We start from the raw sequence: 17,242 nt of genomic DNA, 5'->3' as shown, positions 1-17,242 counted from the left end.
ATCTTAGTAAAATTTTGTTAGATTGTGAGTTTTAAGATTAATATAATATTGTAGAGTTGACATCTCTCACCAAACCCATATTGTTTAAAAAAACCCGAATATAGGTTGAGGGAGGCGATGGCTGAGATACGCGCCATACTCGTGAACGGGTGCTGTTTGTGAAGACCGGTCTGTTTCAGCTAATAGGGGCTATGCTATTCTATGTAACATTAATTTTGAATGAGATTACGTTGAGGCACTCTTTTCGGTCCTTGTTTGTTTATTTTCTTTCTGACTCTTGGAGAACATATACATCTCCAAGGAAAAAAGTAGATTTAGTATATCTATTTTTTTTTTCTTTAATTGAGACATCAAGAGTCTTTTAAAACTCTAAAGTTATTTTAGTTATCTTTTATTTGTATCAGTCCGTTTTTTTATCTTCATCATGTATAATTTTTCTTTTTTTTTCTAACATCTCTTACTAATCATAGTAGCTTTGTACTTTGTATAATTTATTGAAATGAATTCCATAGAGTAGGTACCTAGTCTGATAATATTTTTTTTTTATGAATACTTTTGATGATTAAATTGTATGTCGTTTTTTAATACATGTTAATTATAAGATGTAGGTTTTCCCTCCACATCCTTCATCAAAAAATATATGTATTACAAAAAAAAAAAATACCGAACATTCTCCTCACGTGTGAAAGTCAACACTACGGTAACACCAAGCCAACACTGACATTGGCAAATTCACCCTGTGCAATTGGCAGGGAGTAAAAGCCAAAGCAAAAAAAAATATAAGATGTAATGTTTGGAAAAGAAGTGGCCCGCCGAGTTTCTTGCCGGTCCCATAGTGGATACCCCCCTCCAATTGAGGGGGGACTGAAATTTTCTCGAGGCTGAGGCGTAGGGTTAGAGCCGGCGTATATTTATTTGACGTTCATAAGCGCATTGTAATATGCCTACTTGGAAATAAAATATTTCATTTCATTTCTAAGAAATAATTATTTAGAAAAAGTTGAATTAAATGAATAAGACCTCATCATATGCTAGACTCACTACTTTTATTTACTTTTAGTTGCTAACAAAAACATAGTAAAATGGGACAATATTATTCTTTCATGGGAAAAATAAAATATGACAGACTATGGTAACTATAATTTATTTAAATAATTCATAATTAATTGTACCATGATAATAAACAATACTAGAAAACCAAGAAAGTTCTGTTCTTTTTTTAAACTAAGTTGAAGTAGTTTAAGTAAGTAAACCATTTCTGATCTAATTTTCACTAAGTCTTGATAATGATAGCTATTAGGGCTTCGGGTCATGAGGGAGTTTGAATCCAACCATTCTTGCAGTCTCCGCAATACTTATTTCACCCTTTCCCTTAAACTCCGTGTTAATCTCCTTATACCTCCTCGAGTGGTGCAGATAGTCGTAATAGCTCCTCGCTTTAAAATGCATCTCGTCTATCGCTTTGCAAAGCTGCTGATCCGTTACTTGGTGCTTACGGTACTGGCCCAAAATGTAACGAGCCATCTGATTTTCTGCCAGCTTTTTTGTTGAGCTTTGCTTACGGATCTCGGATAATAATTGCCGGAGCGTTACAAGAACAGGTTTTGATGTGATACTTGCCATGGTCACACCTTCAAACAAATCAAATGTTTAACTTTTCCACCATAAGAGAGGTTATGAACTCTTCAGTATTTACGTAATTTGGTTTATCACCTTTTTGCCAAAAATCTTTGTCTAACTTTTCTAAATGAACACTTGGGAAATGATGTATTGATGTATCATTAAAAATATCTGTGTAAACAAACTTGTTTTCTAAAACTATTTCTGATACAAATGGGCTAATTTTAGCTATAAAAGCTACAGTCTCTTTTAAAATTCTGCTTGGGTGATTTTCAACTAATGAGGTAAAACTATTGCAAATCAAAATGCAGTTTTCTAATTCAGGACCCCAGTTACTCCAAAGAAAGTTGTTTGTCAATTGTTTAGGACAATGTGGAAAGTACACAAGAGTTGGGTTCTCTTTTGATATTACATAACCTCCCTCAGTATTCTCAGCTAGAACTTGAAGCCCTAAATTATCCAATATGGTACATTCACTTTTATAAAACACCGGATCATGTACCAGGACTTCAGAACAGTTAAGAAAGTCTTTTAAACACAATAGTAACGCGAGCTGATATCTTGAAATGTTACACTCTCCAATGTGGCCTAGCCCAAAACATACGATAGTTTTTAGTTTTCTGCTACTCAATACTGTACTCACTGATTCTATCACGTGTTCCCAATAATCAGATGCCCTTAAATCATCCGCTGCTGACTTTATTCGTCTGAAAATGAAGAAAATCAAAAGTCAATAACATTGAAACATAACCTCAAACACATATTATATTATTCAACTAATTACTTTATCGCTTTGTCAACGTCGATTATAGTTTCTTGTTCTTCAAATTTAGAGTCTCTAGAAGGTATTTTAGTTTGTTTATTTTTGGAGAAACGCTTAGAAGGAACTATTTGAAAACCATCGCTGTCAACTTGCTGTTTTGACATTTTAGGCGCAGCTGAGGCGTTTTTCACGCTATTGCTGCTTTTCGCGTTTCTGTGATATTGTGAAATTTATTGTATTTTAATTAAAATATTTCCGTTTTAAATTTCAGTGGTTTCAATTTATAATGAAATTAAAAACTGTTTCTACTTTAGGTTCGTACCAACACGGTGTGGAACTGTCTGGCCACCACAGCTGGCCACTATATTGATTTCAGTTAAAAATTGTCTACTAAAATGTCGCCGAATGAAATGTCAGTTGTCTTCTTCATCTAGGTATCAAAAACTTCATAGTAGAGCGGCGAGAGGGTCTCGGAAAAAGTTGATGTGACTGGAGAGTATACTGCTGACAAGTGGTATCGTTGTGATCGGTAGACTTTACTGAGTACGAAATAATGACTTGTCGCATTCTCAGACTGTGGGGGGGTTAACTATGACGTCACAAAGATCGCGGTCCCGGGTTTCATTTTTTTGCCAATTTGTCTAGAACCCCTTATCCAATTTTAAAAAATGAGGTGTCAATTGAAAACGTATAACATGCTGATTAAGATTTCTTATACGTGAAAAGTATAGTTTTGTTAGTTATTTTTTAATTAACAATAATGCAAAAAATACTTTTTTTTTACTCTCTTTTTTGATTTTTGTGACTCAAAAAGGCAATGAAAACGGCCACTTAGCTAAAAAATATGTTATATAAATCATTTAACTACATTATTAAGCTATCTGTTGCTTTTTAAATTTCTACGATCGGATAATAAATAAGCAAACTACAACCACATGGGATACCCCCATTTGCCAGAATTTCATTTGCCATAATTTTATTTGCCATCCTATTCAACAATCATAATATTGTTTCTCATAACAACTTATGTCATAATCATTGTTTACTATATTAATCTAGTGCCAGAAACTTTGTTTCCCATAAAGTCAGTTTCCATAATGTCATTTGTCAGAATCATCGAAATCCGTAATTACCACATTCCATACCATCATTTGTCATACAAATTAGCGTCCAGAAAAGTCAATTTCCATAATGTGCTTTGGCAGAATCGAAAACTACTATAATAGGTACTAGAAGGACTAGAGAATGAAACTGCTATCAGAAAGTAGGTTAGGTTAGGTTAGAACTGTGACCCCCTGGAAAATGAAACTGCTATCAGAAAGTAGGTTAGGTTAGAACTGTGAACCTCTGGAAAAGGAAACTGCTTGAAAAGTAGGTTAGGTTAGGTTAGAACTGCGACCCCCTGGAAAATGAAACTGCTATCAGAAAGTAGGTTAGGTTAGGTTAGAACTGTGACCCCCTGGAGAATGAAACTGCTGGAAAAGTAGGTTAGGTTAGGTTAGAACTATGACCCCTGGAAAATGAAACTGCTATCATAAAGTAGGTTAGGTTAGGTAATAATATGGGCAACAATTAATATGGCAATAATTGTCGCGACGTTTCGCGAGTTACCTGGCAACACTACCAACTGAACGAAACAACCTCCATTCAAACCAGTAAAAACCTGTTTGTCACTTTATGGCGTGTTGAATTTAATTATGTAAATTAATATTCGAATCAGTGCTCATCAAGGGGAGCCGAGTCACCAAAGAAAGCTAAGTGGTGTTTTATATCTCTATGATAAAAGAGGAGTTATTCTCCCAAAACGTTCTCGTACATTTAACCTAAAACTAACTTTTCATGATTGAATATTATTGCTATGCATTATTACAAAGTTTACGATGATGATGTTTCCGTTATGGATGATATATTGAAATGAGTGTGGCAGGGAGTTGTTACACGTTTATGCATATAAAGATCATGTAGTTAACATGATTGCATCACAAAATGGCGCATGTTGAATGCGGGAAAGAGCCAACGTGGCTGTAAGTCAGCGCGGCCCCAACGAGTTTGGGACCAGGCATCGGGTAGCCCTGATGCTGGTATGACCGCCACCGGGGGCTGGGGGTGCGGTCCAGCCTTAGTAATTGTGTTATCTATTTAATATGAGGAAAGTTATGAGTTTGGCTGGGGTTGGAGTCGCGCCCCAGGCCTTGGTAAACGCCAGTGAGTTTGTGAGACCTGGCCGCTGACACCTGAAGGCCATGGGTTCACGCATCCTCTGGGAGGACCCCCCAAGATGGTGATCACTGTAAGGGCCCTCGGGCATGTGTACAGACTAGCGCTACTCTGAGAGGGTTGACGAACCTTCATACACATTTTGGGTCTAATAATGATATTTGTCAAGCGTTGGCCACTAGTGTGGAGCGTTGTGACACCATGTAAATGTATAGCTTTAAGTTTGTATATTGTGTCTAAGAAAATGTATGATTTGATAAAGATGGATTTGGTAATGTGCCAGATGAAAGAACTACCTGATTTCCCTATGGGTTTTTCATGTGTTGGTTAAATTTATGTTTATGAAAGTAATTACTGATATGATAATGTGGTTTATGAAACACCTATGATTTACCTAAAAGTGGCTTTGATAATGTGGTTACCACAGAGAGGTTCTGTGGCTTATGAAACATCTATGATGTACCTATAAGTGGCTTTGATAATGTGTGTACTACAGAGGTGTTCTGTTGTTTATGAAATATCTCTAATAATCTGTAATGTGTTGATCTATGTGTGGTGTTAATGTACTTGCCATAGTTGTGTTTATGAGTGGTGTTAAGATAATTGCAATGATGATGTTATACTCATCTGATCTGATGTTGTATCCGTGATATACCATCTGCATTTATTCTCTATGTTTGAGAAGTGTACTTTGTAAGAGAATGGTTACAAAGTTTTTATATTGAGTTTAACTATCACATATGGAATTTGTATCCTGAATATGCTGAATTGAGTTGATATATCTCAATACATTAGTTGAGATAATAGCAACTATAATGAAAGACAAATGTTGTTAGAAATTGACTTTGTTTACTGATTTACTGCATTATTTGTGTAGTACTTTGGTATGAATATTGATGCACCATAATGGTGGCTGGAAAGTATCTTTGAGATACTTTACATATGTATTTAAGTGCTACATTTATGTAGTTCAAAGGGAACTAACATGATGATGGTCATGATAATGATAATGGTCATGATAATGATAATGGTCATGATAATGATAATGGTCATGATAATGATAATGGTCATGATAATGATAATGATGATGATGATGAAATAGTTGGAACTGTGATAACTTTAATAAGCAACTTGGAATTAATGATTTCAGTGAGATTTGAGAACCTATAATGGAAAGAATATAATATGAGATTAACCTTGTAATAATACTTGCATAGAACTAAATGTGTGATATTATATAGAGATAATTTAGTGACTTTGTAAGTCATAGTTACCCCTTTTTTAATACAGATCTTGAGATGCCAGTCATGCTGACCAGTGTGGAAGCAACGAGGACAGCGGTTAGAGAAAGGCTCTAACAGTCATTCCATACATGCAGTGTAGCCACTGCTAACCAAAGGTATGAATCATTCCTTTGCTTGACTGACGTTTGTACAGATTGAGTTATAATGATAGCAGTTATAGTTGATAATCTTTGGAGATGAATTCAGGCAATGTTTTAATTCTCTTTGTTCCAAACTTATTCCCCAGAGTTTGGAACAAAATTGGTTGAGTTAGTCTGGGATATTTGGTAGTGGCTGGGGAGACGCTGCCAAAATCACAGAAAGAATAAAGTTAAAAGTACATTTCATTTGTTAAAATTCTATTATGGTATCTGAGAAATTGCATAAAGACGTCAGTTCATGGGATGTGTGATTCATATCATTTAAAACTATTTATTTGTGTTCTACATTCATCAATTTAACGAAAAATAGGTTTAACAGGTACTAGAAGAAGCTGATTTGAAACTATTAATGTCATCTAGCGTCGAGTAGAGGTGATAGCCACGAGATGGACACAGAAACTGGCAGCATAGCATTTACGTTATGTGTGTTATAATAAAGATATATTGCTCTTTTATTTAAGCATGAATGTACGAATTGTATACTTATTTTATTGTGATTTCCCTTCATACCAATTATGTGTAGAAATATTGATAAAGAATGTTTGTTTGTTGTTCGACAAAGTGAGGTTGACAATTGGTGCAAGTTTACGAAGTTTGATAAGTACAAGTTTACGAAGTTTGTAGAGCTCAAGTTTACGAGGTTTGTTAGTACTTACAACATCTTATTTTCAAATGCTTATTATAAATTAATAAATATGTTAAACATTAACAAAATTAATACACAAATAAAAGGACAAATAATTGCTTTCTGTAATTATTGGTTCTTAAAACATAAATGAAAAATCGATGTGATCGATAAACACGCATAAAAAACAGTCGATTTACGAACGTCTATGTCTTTGACATATGACATTAAAGGATTGTAAAAAATATTGTTACCGGCGAAATATGTATATAAATAAAAGTGAAATTACTTGTTGATTACCTGAAAATATGACGGGGAGTCCGTTTCTACACAGGGAGGTAGTACCAGGATAAATCTACGCTAATTCTAGCCACTGTGGTCCCAATGAGACATTCGGTTTTATGGCTCATTGGGAAGCAGGCACAGCAAAGAGGTTTGGGGTTTAATCCCTAACAAGGACGCCCTTGTGGCGATATGAACGCCCTTGGGGCAAAATGTTGAAAGACTCGGTGAGTGTTGTAAAAGCTTTTAACTACTTTAAAGTCAGGGGATATGAATGATAAAGGTGTTTTGTACATGTTCAGTTTTGCATCTTTTGGCAAATGATAAATGAAATTCCACGCAAATTTGTATTGTACGAATGTGTTCATCTCAAAATATCTTTACGCATTGAGTATAGGTACTCATCATTATAGTGTTATTGTGAATTGTGCTGTTTGACATCACATAAAATTAAAATATTGATGATTCATCATTTGCAATTTAATCACATGAAAATTTTCTGAAAATGAACTACGAAATAACCGCATAATTGACGTTGTTAAAATACTTCTTATTGGAATCAACCATTTTATGCCCATATTAACAAAGCCTGCTTGACCAAGTATCCACATTTGTTAGTAATATAGAGAAGTTAACCACTGACACCAAGTTACTATGTGCACAAATACCATGAGTTAAAAACAAATCAGAACAAAGCGTCATCATTTCATCAAAAATTACACACTATAATAAACCGGTTAAATACTGAACTTTATCAGTATTTTAAAATTGTAAACAAACAAGTACCAATGAAATTTCTAAAGTGACCTACCTCACAGCTCGAAGGTGAAGAAGTACTAGCTGAATTTGAAAATGCTTTAATTCTACAATTTAATATAAAGGTGTCTAACATACAATTAAGTAAACTACGGGTTAATAAGCGAAGCAAATTATCTGAGTTTATACTCCACAAGTTTAAGTGAAATGTATTGGACTGGTACCCCTTGATGGGACCAGTTTCTTTCTTGTATAAGTCAGTGGGACTGATGTGATGTTGATAAATTAATATACCTAAAGGAGGTATGGAGGACCTCAGTACTAAATTGAACTTCTTCAGTTTTGTTAATTTTCTTGTGACCTCGAAACGAGAGAGAGAGGATTCTCTTGCCATTATAACAATATCAAGTTGTTTTCTAAGTTCTTGAGTAGATTTAAACTTACTTAGTTTCACTTCATATATTATATATTCTGGAAACTTTTCTATGAGTATGAACCTCAAGTGATGATGATCAATATTTCCCTAATGACTGTTAAGAATATGAGATGTTATTGGATCTCATTTATGGTCTTGTGCCAATCTTCAGACCTTTCACTCTGTATAGAGTGGCATAATGGATATTAACCACTTGCTTGGGTTTTCAGACCTATTTTTGAGTATATCGACAGCAATCTGATAACTAAGGTTGGTTATCTATACCTCATCACCTATTAAAATTTGGGCTCTCTTGTTTTTTAAAGAGGCCTTATGACACCAAAAGTGAAAATATAAAATATCAACTTAAATGGAAAGCTAGAAAATTGTGAAAACAATTATTACAGCCTGCCTGTGTGGTGACGGGTTAAGAATTTCACCACCCCTTTCTTCCCGTGGGTGTCGTAGAAGGCGACTATGGGATATGGGTTAAATTGTGACGTAGGCGAGAGGCTGGCAACCTGTCACTGCAATGCCACAGTTTTGTTTTCTTTAAACCCCTTATTGCCAAGAGTGGCCCTGAAGCTTTAGTAGTTTCATGTGCTCTGCCTACCCCTTTATGGGATACAGGCGTGATTGTATGTATGTATGTATTATTACAGTGATTTTGCCTTATCTATGAGGTCATGAAAAACCGTATAAGAAATTAACAAACAGCTGCTATATTTGTGTTAAAGGAAGACATAGAGAAAAGAATATAATCAAAATCTCAAATGCGTTTATTGCAATACCTTGCAAGGCCTTGTGTCCGAAGCTATGATTTTCAAATAGTAAATAAAACTTGTCAAGACCTTACACATACACAGAGAAGGAACACTGTTTTACAAACTGCTGCATTATCTGCTATAAATAGGAATGGAATTGTCAAGAAATAAATATCACTTATTGAGGGACAGTAGTTCTCAAAGAAGTTACATGACACAAAGAATTGAAAATAAATTATATTTAAGCACAGAACAGAAAATTGGCCTATTTATTTTCATATTTGAAACTGAGCAACTAAAGGAAATTAAAAGTAAACTGATTAGAATTTGCTTGAAAATATAGGTATTAAGATTATTGTTTACCAATATGGTACCAGCAATTACACCAAGTGTATCATGTCCCAGAGAAGATCTGCTTACATAAGTGAGCAATTACAATAAAAGGATAAATTTAGTAGATGATAACCCTTTGTCAGATCGTATTGACATACTTATAGGAAGAGATTATTATTATTATTTGCATCTCCGTTTAAAATTCTCGGGTCTTTCGAGCCCGCTCATTTATTATTATTATTCTTTATGAATACTGAGAAACAGAATTTTCAGAAAATCTATATTAGGCTAGATCTTATCAGAAAACCTGATCATAGAGACAAAATGACCTGATGGTTTTAACTTACTTTCAGACTCTGTATGAGAATAAATTAACAAAACCTGACCCTACTTTAGATGTAGGCGATGTAAAAGTTGTGTGAGAACTAGAATCCATTATTATCACAGATACTTCTAGCACGGATAGAGACGAAGAAGCTATTAATAATTAATGAGACCACTACTATTATTAACAACCGCTATACGGTTGGCTGGCTGTGTAATGAGTACCCTACGGGTCTACCTGCAATAGAGAGTCGCACTGCTCATTTATGAAAAAATCCCATAAGATCGATTGAATAAAAGAGTATAGAATTTGTCCCTAATCACAGCCAGGTAGACCATTCAGTATAATTTGGCTCACCATGGAATTTCATTGAGTGGAAAGGCCATGAGAACTGTACAACGTTTCAGCAGAGGGTAGAGAAGGTAAAAGTTTGATTGAGTCTATATCATGGCCCTCTGATGCTAAAAGATCTCATCCAACTCGTGGTCAAGTTCAGATGTCATAGAATAACAAATAGCTGATATAAAAAAGCTTTCTTATAAATCGGACTAAATGAAAAGGAAAGAGATGTGACTAGATTTTATGGCTAGAGAACATTAACAAAACGTATTCTATGGATACAAATCCTATGGATCTGGAAAATCATTCCAGAAATAAACAATAAAGGCACAGTAAAAACTTTAGGATTGGTTTGCGATATGTGCAAAGATACTTAAATCAAGAACAAATCCAACAAAATTACTTTCACCAAAAGAGAAATACTAAATACCATAGCTTACATCTATGATCCGTGTGGGCTTGCAGCGCCTATCGATTTACCAGCTAAATTGCTCTTACAATCTTCATGGATAAAAAATATTAGATGGAACTCTACCTTATTAAAAGAAATTGTAACTTACTGGAAAACTATATTAAAGAATTAGAGGTAGCAAAAGAAATATGTAGGTATACTTACCTAGAAATATATCCAGGGAAGAAACTTGTCAAATATATGGTTTCACAGACGCATTAGTCAATGCATATTCTGCTATAGTGCATAGAGATACTAACTATAATGTATACAGCAAAGGCATTAACTGAAATAGACTGACTCTCATAAGAAATCAAGGATGATTTAAAAATAGTCCGTTTAGAACTATGAGGCACCTCAATAGAAAATAGATTAATATAATATGTAAAAAGATATCTCCCAATAAAAAGTGACTAAGTAAACATTTATTAGAGTGTGACAGTCAGATTGTTATAGGTGGCAGTCAAACAAGTTACTTGTACTATTTGTAACAAAAGGGATAGAAGAAATGTAAAAGAACAGAAACTTGGATCTACGTTAATGTACCCTCCAAATTGAATCCGGCTGATGTGGCAAAAGGACCGTTAAATGACATAGAAAAGTTACATTTTGGCTACTTAAATGGTTCTGAAGTTTTGTTATATAGCCCATCTAAATGTTTTAACAATCACATGATTGACAATTCTTTTTCTGGCGCGGGAGGGTCTCTCGAATTGTGAGAGGTTAAGAATAAACAAGTGAGAGTTCAAGTTAAGGTGGCACCACGTGTTGTGTTGGTGACATAGTATGTACAAATTAAGAAAAAATCAAGAGAACAGAGAGACTCAGAAAGTTGATCGTATATCAAAATTAATTACAGAAATAAATGGGCAATGTAGAGTGGCCAAAGCAAATTAGGTAATACTATATTTATAGGATATATAGCACATTTGTGTCCTTGAGATAGGAGAATCAATGGTGTCTGTGGATCCTGCAAAGGATATATTAAATGATAAACATCCTATGAGGAAGAAGTGATGGATCTTGATATAGAAGTAGATATACCGGTTCAAAGAGAAGATGTGAAACATAATGGAAAATAGATCAAAGGAAGAGATAGTGGATAATAACATACTAAGTACTCAGAGATAAAATAAGGTGGATATAGGCTTAAGTAGAAGGCATCAATGAAACAGAAATCATGTATACCTCTGAAAATATGTCAGAGTGATTTGCACAAGATGGCATAGAGTCAGTGACGCCTAGAGATGAGAGACAAAAGAGAGCAACAGCGGTCCAAGCAATTGGAGAAGATCAAAGAGTGGTCCCGCCACTTGTTGCTTACACTAACTCCTTTTCATTAAACTTTCGTCGTCGGGTGTGTCGCGACGTTTCGCGAGTTACCTGGCAACACTACCAACTGAACGAAACAACCTCCATTCAAACCAGTAAAAACCTGTTTGTCACTTTATGGCGTGTTGAATTTAATTATGTAAATTAATATTCGAATCAGTGCTCATCAAGGGGAGCCGAGTCACCAAAGAAAGCTAAGTGGTGTTTTATATCTCTATGATAAAAGAGGAGTTATTCTCCCAAAACGTTCTCGTACATTTAACCTAAAACTAACTTTTCATGATTGAATATTATTGCTATGCATTATTACAAAGTTTACGATGATGATGTTTCCGTTATGGATGATATATTGAAATGAGTGTGGCAGGGAGTTGTTACACGTTTATGCATATAAAGATCATGTAGTTAACATGATTGCATCACAAAATGGCGCATGTTGAATGCGGGAAAGAGCCAACGTGGCTGTAAGTCAGCGCGGCCCCAACGAGTTTGGGACCAGGCATCGGGTAGCCCTGATGCTGGTATGACCGCCACCGGGGGCTGGGGGTGCGGTCCAGCCTTAGTAATTGTGCTATCTATTTAATATGAGGAAAGTTATGAGTTTGGCTGGGGTTGGAGTCGCGCCCCAGGCCTTGGTAAACGCCAGTGAGTTTGTGAGACCTGGCCGCTGACACCTGAAGGCCATGGGTTCACGCATCCTCTGGGAGGACCCCCAAGATGGTGATCACTGTAAGGGCCCTCGGGCATGTGTACAGACTAGCGCTACTCTGAGAGGGTTGACGAACCTTCATACACATTTTGGGTCTAATAATGATATTTGTCAAGCGTTGGCCACTAGTGTGGAGCGTTGTGACACCATGTAAATGTATAGCTTTAAGTTTGTATATTGTGTCTAAGAAAATGTATGATTTGATAAAGATGGATTTGGTAATGTGCCAGATGAAAGAACTACCTGATTTCCCTATGGGTTTTTCATGTGTTGGTTAAATTCATGTTTATGAAAGTAATTACTGATATGATAATGTGGTTTATGAAACAGGTTCTATGATTTACCTAAAAGTGGCTTTGATAATGTGGTTACCACAGAGAGGTTCTGTGGCTTATGAAACATCTATGATGTACCTATAAGTGGCTTTGATAATGTGTGTACTACAGAGGTGTTCTGTTGTTTATGAAATATCTCTAATAATCTGTAATGTGTTGATCTATGTGTGGTGTTAATGTACTTGCCATAGTTGTGTTTATGAGTGGTGTTAAGATAATTGCAATGATGATGTTATACTCATCTGATCTGATGTTGTATCCGTGATATACCATCTGCATTTATTCTCTATATTTGAGAAGTGTACTTTGTGAGAGAATGGTTACAAAGCTTTCATATTGAGTTTGATTATCATATGTGGAATTTTGTATCCTGAATATGCTGAATTGAGTTGATATATCTCAATACATTAGTTGAGATAATAGCAACTATAATGAAAGACAAATGTTGTTAGAAATTGACTTTGTTTACTGATTACTGCATTATTTGTGTAGTACTTTGGTATGAATATTGATGCACCATAATGGTGACTGGAAAGTATCTTTGAGATACTTTACATATGTATTTAAGTACTACATTTATGTAGTTCAAAGGGAACTAACATGATAATGGTCATGACTAATGATAATGGTCATGATAATGATAATGGTCATGATAATGATAATGGTCATGATAATGATAATGGTCATGATAATGATAATGGTCATGATAATGATAATGATGATGATGATAAATAGTTGGAACTGTAATAACTTCAATAAGCATCTTGGAATTAATGATTTCAGTGAGATTTGAGAACCTATAATTGAAAGAATATAATATGAGATTAACCTTGTAATAATACTTGCATAGAACTAAATGTGTGATATTATATAGAGATAATTTAGTGACTTTGTAAGTCATAGTTACCCCTTTTTAATACAGATCTTGAGATGCCAGTCATGCTGACCAGTGTGGAAGCAACGAGGACAGCGGTTAGAGAAAGGCTCTAACAGTCATTCCATACATGCAGTGTAGCCACTGCTAACCAAAGGTATGAATCATTCCTTTGCTTGACTGACGTTTATACAGATTGAGTTATAATGATAGCAGTTATAGTGATAAACCTTTGGAGATGAATTCAGGCAATGTTTTAATTCTTTTGTTCCAAACTTATTCCCCAGAGTTTGGAACAATAAGCAGATATACCTCTAATCTTATTCATCGTAACCTATCAATATTGGTATCATTTGAAAGGACAATTAAAGTACTTTAAGAAACAATGTCAATCATTTTCTTAAAATCAATAATCGCCAGTCTGCGGTGGTTACAAAGGAAAAAAGTGGGTATGCAATTTGACTGGTTTCCTAGGTTTGATACCCTAGACGAGTTTAGAAGGGGAGGTAAAGATGACATATGGGTTTTTCTCTGGCCTAAAAGCTACACAGAGGGTCAGGGGAGAAAAAAACTAGGGTTTAAGTTTAGTTTTAAGTTATTTTTTCCTTTATTTGTTGATTTTATTGTGTTTAATTTTTTGTAATTTTATCAAGGATACACGTTGGTTTCTTTTGCTAAAAGTTCCCTTTTTTATGAGAAATGTTATGAATTTTATGGCATTTTCCGATAGAGACTAAAATTAACTTTCAAATAAGGCCAAATAGTCATACTTTTACTTATATAATATTAAGGGTATGGCTATGTATCAGTAGGCCACATAGTCATACTTTTACTTATATAATATTAAGGGTATGACTATGTATCAGTATGACTATGTGGCCTTATTTGAAAGTTAATTTTAGTCTCTATCGGAAAATGCCATGAAATTTATAACATTTCTCATAAAAAAGGGAATTTTCAGCAAAAAGAAACCAACGTGTATCCTTGATAAAATTACAAAAAATTTAACACAAGAAAATCAACAAATAAAAGAAAAAATAACTTAAAACTAAACTTAAACCCTAGTTTTTTTCTTCCCTGACCCTCTGTATAGCTTTTAGGCCAGAGAACAACCCATATGTCACCTTTACCTCCCCTTTTAAACTTGTCTAGGGTATCAAACCTAGGAAACCAGTCAAATTGTATACCCACTTTTTTCCTTTGTAACCACCGCAGACTGGCGATTATCGATTTTAAGAAAATGATTGAGATTGTTTCTTAAAGTACTTTAATTGTACTTTCAAATGATACCAATATTGATAGGTTACGATGAATAAGATTAGAGGTATATCTGCTTGAAACGAATTTTGCGCGAGGTGTAATTTGATAGACGCCGAATGTATGGGAACGCGTGTCAAGCGGTACTCCCCGCCTACAGGTATGTGGTTGTAGTTTGCTTATTTATTATCCGACCGTAGAAATTTAAAAAGCAACAGATAGCTTAATAATGTAGTTAAATGATTTATATAACATATTTTTTAGCTAAGTGGCCGTTTTCATTGCCTTTTTGAGTCACAAAAATCAAAAAAGAGAGTAAAAAAAAAGTATTTTTTGCATTATTGTTAATTAAAAAATAACTAACAAAACTATACTTTTCACATGTAAGAAATCTTAATCAGCATGTTATACGCTTTCAATCGACACCTCATTTTTCAAAATTGGATAAGGGGTTCTAGACAAATTGGCAAAAAATTGAAACCCGGGACCGCGATCTTTGTGACGTCATAGTTAACCCCCCCACAGTCTGAGAATGTGACAAGTCTCAATTTATATTTGAGTATTTAATTTAATTTGTTTTAATTTGACTTATTTGACTCTAATCAAATACTATGTAAACTCTACGAGTTAATACGTGCAGCTTAGTGCCAAAGTTGGCAACATGCGATACTAGCGCCCCTAGCGGCATGAGTTGATCAAAATAGTTTCCGTTCATACAGTATAAAATTTAAAAAAGTCACATATTCTTATTTTTTTGTTTTATTCCGTCTAAAAATGCTAAAGTAGATCAAGTAATCGCATTTTCTATTTTAATTTACTAAAATAAAAGGCTGACTAACTACTTTGAACAACTCGTACCGCTAGATGGCGCTAGTAAAATTGTCGCCGCTCCATTGTATGGGAAACGTCAGAAGCTGCACGTATTAACTCTAGAGTTTATATAGTATTTGCTCTAATCAAGTTCTAATATTATAATAGAAGCTGCACGTATTAACTCTAGAGTTTATATAGTATTTGCTCTAATCAAGTTCTAATATTAATATTGATAGGGTTTAAGAAACGCCTTAACGGCCTCAACTTTTTGCATCCGGGCCGTTAAAAAAAACCTAATTTGTTTCCCGCTCTTTCAAAAACAAATATCGTTTCAAAAGTTTAGAAAGTCTTCCGAATCTTTACTAAGAAAATGGTAATCACACGATATTTTGATAAATTACACATACGCGTGTGCCTGACACAAAATAAACACACCTATATATCATAGACATAAAACTCTAGGACACCTTGATGATATCACAGACTTTCGAAAAGTAAGTAAAACGTTTGTAAACCCGATATTGTCCAACAGATTGCACAAGTGGGGTATGAGGTGATCGGCCGGATCGTGAGAGCAATGCGAAGTTCGACCCGCGGTTGACATTTATTTGTGCCGTAGAAGACATGTACCGTACGGTACATAGTATTTGACCCTATAAATTGGAAAGTACCTAAAAAGATAATAAATGTATATTTCAAAAATATATATTTCGATACACAAAAGGTTGTAAGCTATGGTTGTAAGGAGTTAACACATAGCGTGGGGCCACCATATACCTACCATAAGTATAAAATAAAAACTTGCTTTTCAATACCATGCGATGTGCACCACAATTGAGCAGCGTCGCCTGCATCCTAAGGCTGCCTGTCCACTGGAGTGAGTGATGAGGTAAAAATACACCAAAAGCTTTTATATATGTTCCATTGGTAAAAAATCAAGTGGAGAGGCAGCCCTTGACAAAAAATGTGCTATAAAACGTTGCTTCATGCCAAATTTCAAGATTCTAGGTCGACTGGAAGTACCCTTTAGGTTTTGATTCCCTTGCGAGTACTTGCGAGTTTCAAAATATGCAGCTTAAATTGCTGTTTCTTTTGATTGCGTTGACATAGAAGTTTGATTTTGTTACAGCTTAAAGGTATTATAGACCTGAGTATTTGGTATGAATTTCAATTTAATACCTCTACGCGTTTATGAGGAAATGGGTAGTAAGGTTAAAATTATTAAAAAAAATATATTATGTGATGTAACTAAAAATTTATGGTTTTCGTAATTTTTCCTTTATCTATGCTATAAGACGTTGCTTCGTACCAAATTTCAAGATTCTGAGTTCACGGGAAGCACCCTGTAGGTTTTGATTCCCTTGCAAGTGTCGAAAATTTGCGGCATAAACGGCTGTATCTTTTGATTGCGTTGGCTTAGAAGTTTGATTTTTTCACAGCTTCAAGGGACAGTAGACCTGAGTAATTGATATAAATTTCAGCTTCATACCTCCACGCGTTCCTGAGAAAAAGGGTCTTGACAGACGGACGGACGGACAGACGGACAACAAAGTGATCCTATAAGGGTTCCGTTTTTTCCTTTTGAGGT

At 34.8% G+C, this 17,242-nt stretch overlaps 2 protein-coding genes across 3 annotated transcripts; both read right to left on the bottom strand.

Moving 5' to 3' along the window:
• Positions 1–1,128: 1,128 nt before the first annotated feature.
• Positions 1,129–16,488, bottom strand: LOC125229501 (protein FMC1 homolog). 2 transcript variants are annotated; one of them, XM_048134352.1, is made up of 3 exons: positions 16,470–16,488; positions 2,264–2,327; positions 1,129–1,631 (listed from the first exon to the last, which is right to left on the bottom strand). In XM_048134352.1, the coding sequence occupies exon 3, from the start codon at positions 1,621–1,623 to the stop codon at positions 1,297–1,299; it is 327 nt and encodes a 108-aa protein (XP_047990309.1). In that variant the 5' UTR covers positions 1,624–1,631; positions 2,264–2,327; positions 16,470–16,488; the 3' UTR covers positions 1,129–1,296. The 2 variants fall into 2 exon arrangements, with proteins under 2 accessions (XP_047990309.1, XP_047990308.1); XM_048134351.1 differs by lacking the exon at positions 16,470–16,488 and adding an exon at positions 2,405–2,546.
• Positions 1,625–2,547, bottom strand: LOC125229810 (SRR1-like protein). Its single transcript, XM_048134751.1, has 2 exons — positions 2,405–2,547; positions 1,625–2,327 (listed from the first exon to the last, which is right to left on the bottom strand). The coding sequence occupies exons 1-2, from the start codon at positions 2,545–2,547 to the stop codon at positions 1,643–1,645; spliced, it is 828 nt and encodes a 275-aa protein (XP_047990708.1). The 3' UTR covers positions 1,625–1,642.
• Positions 16,489–17,242: the final 754 nt, after the last annotated feature.

This window comes from Leguminivora glycinivorella, chromosome 9 (assembly GCF_023078275.1).
Source record: "Leguminivora glycinivorella isolate SPB_JAAS2020 chromosome 9, LegGlyc_1.1, whole genome shotgun sequence".
Lineage (NCBI taxonomy): Eukaryota > Metazoa > Arthropoda > Insecta > Lepidoptera > Tortricidae > Leguminivora > Leguminivora glycinivorella.
The sequence above is the reverse complement of the archived record's forward strand: the minus strand, read 5'-3'. Positions and strand labels throughout refer to the sequence as shown.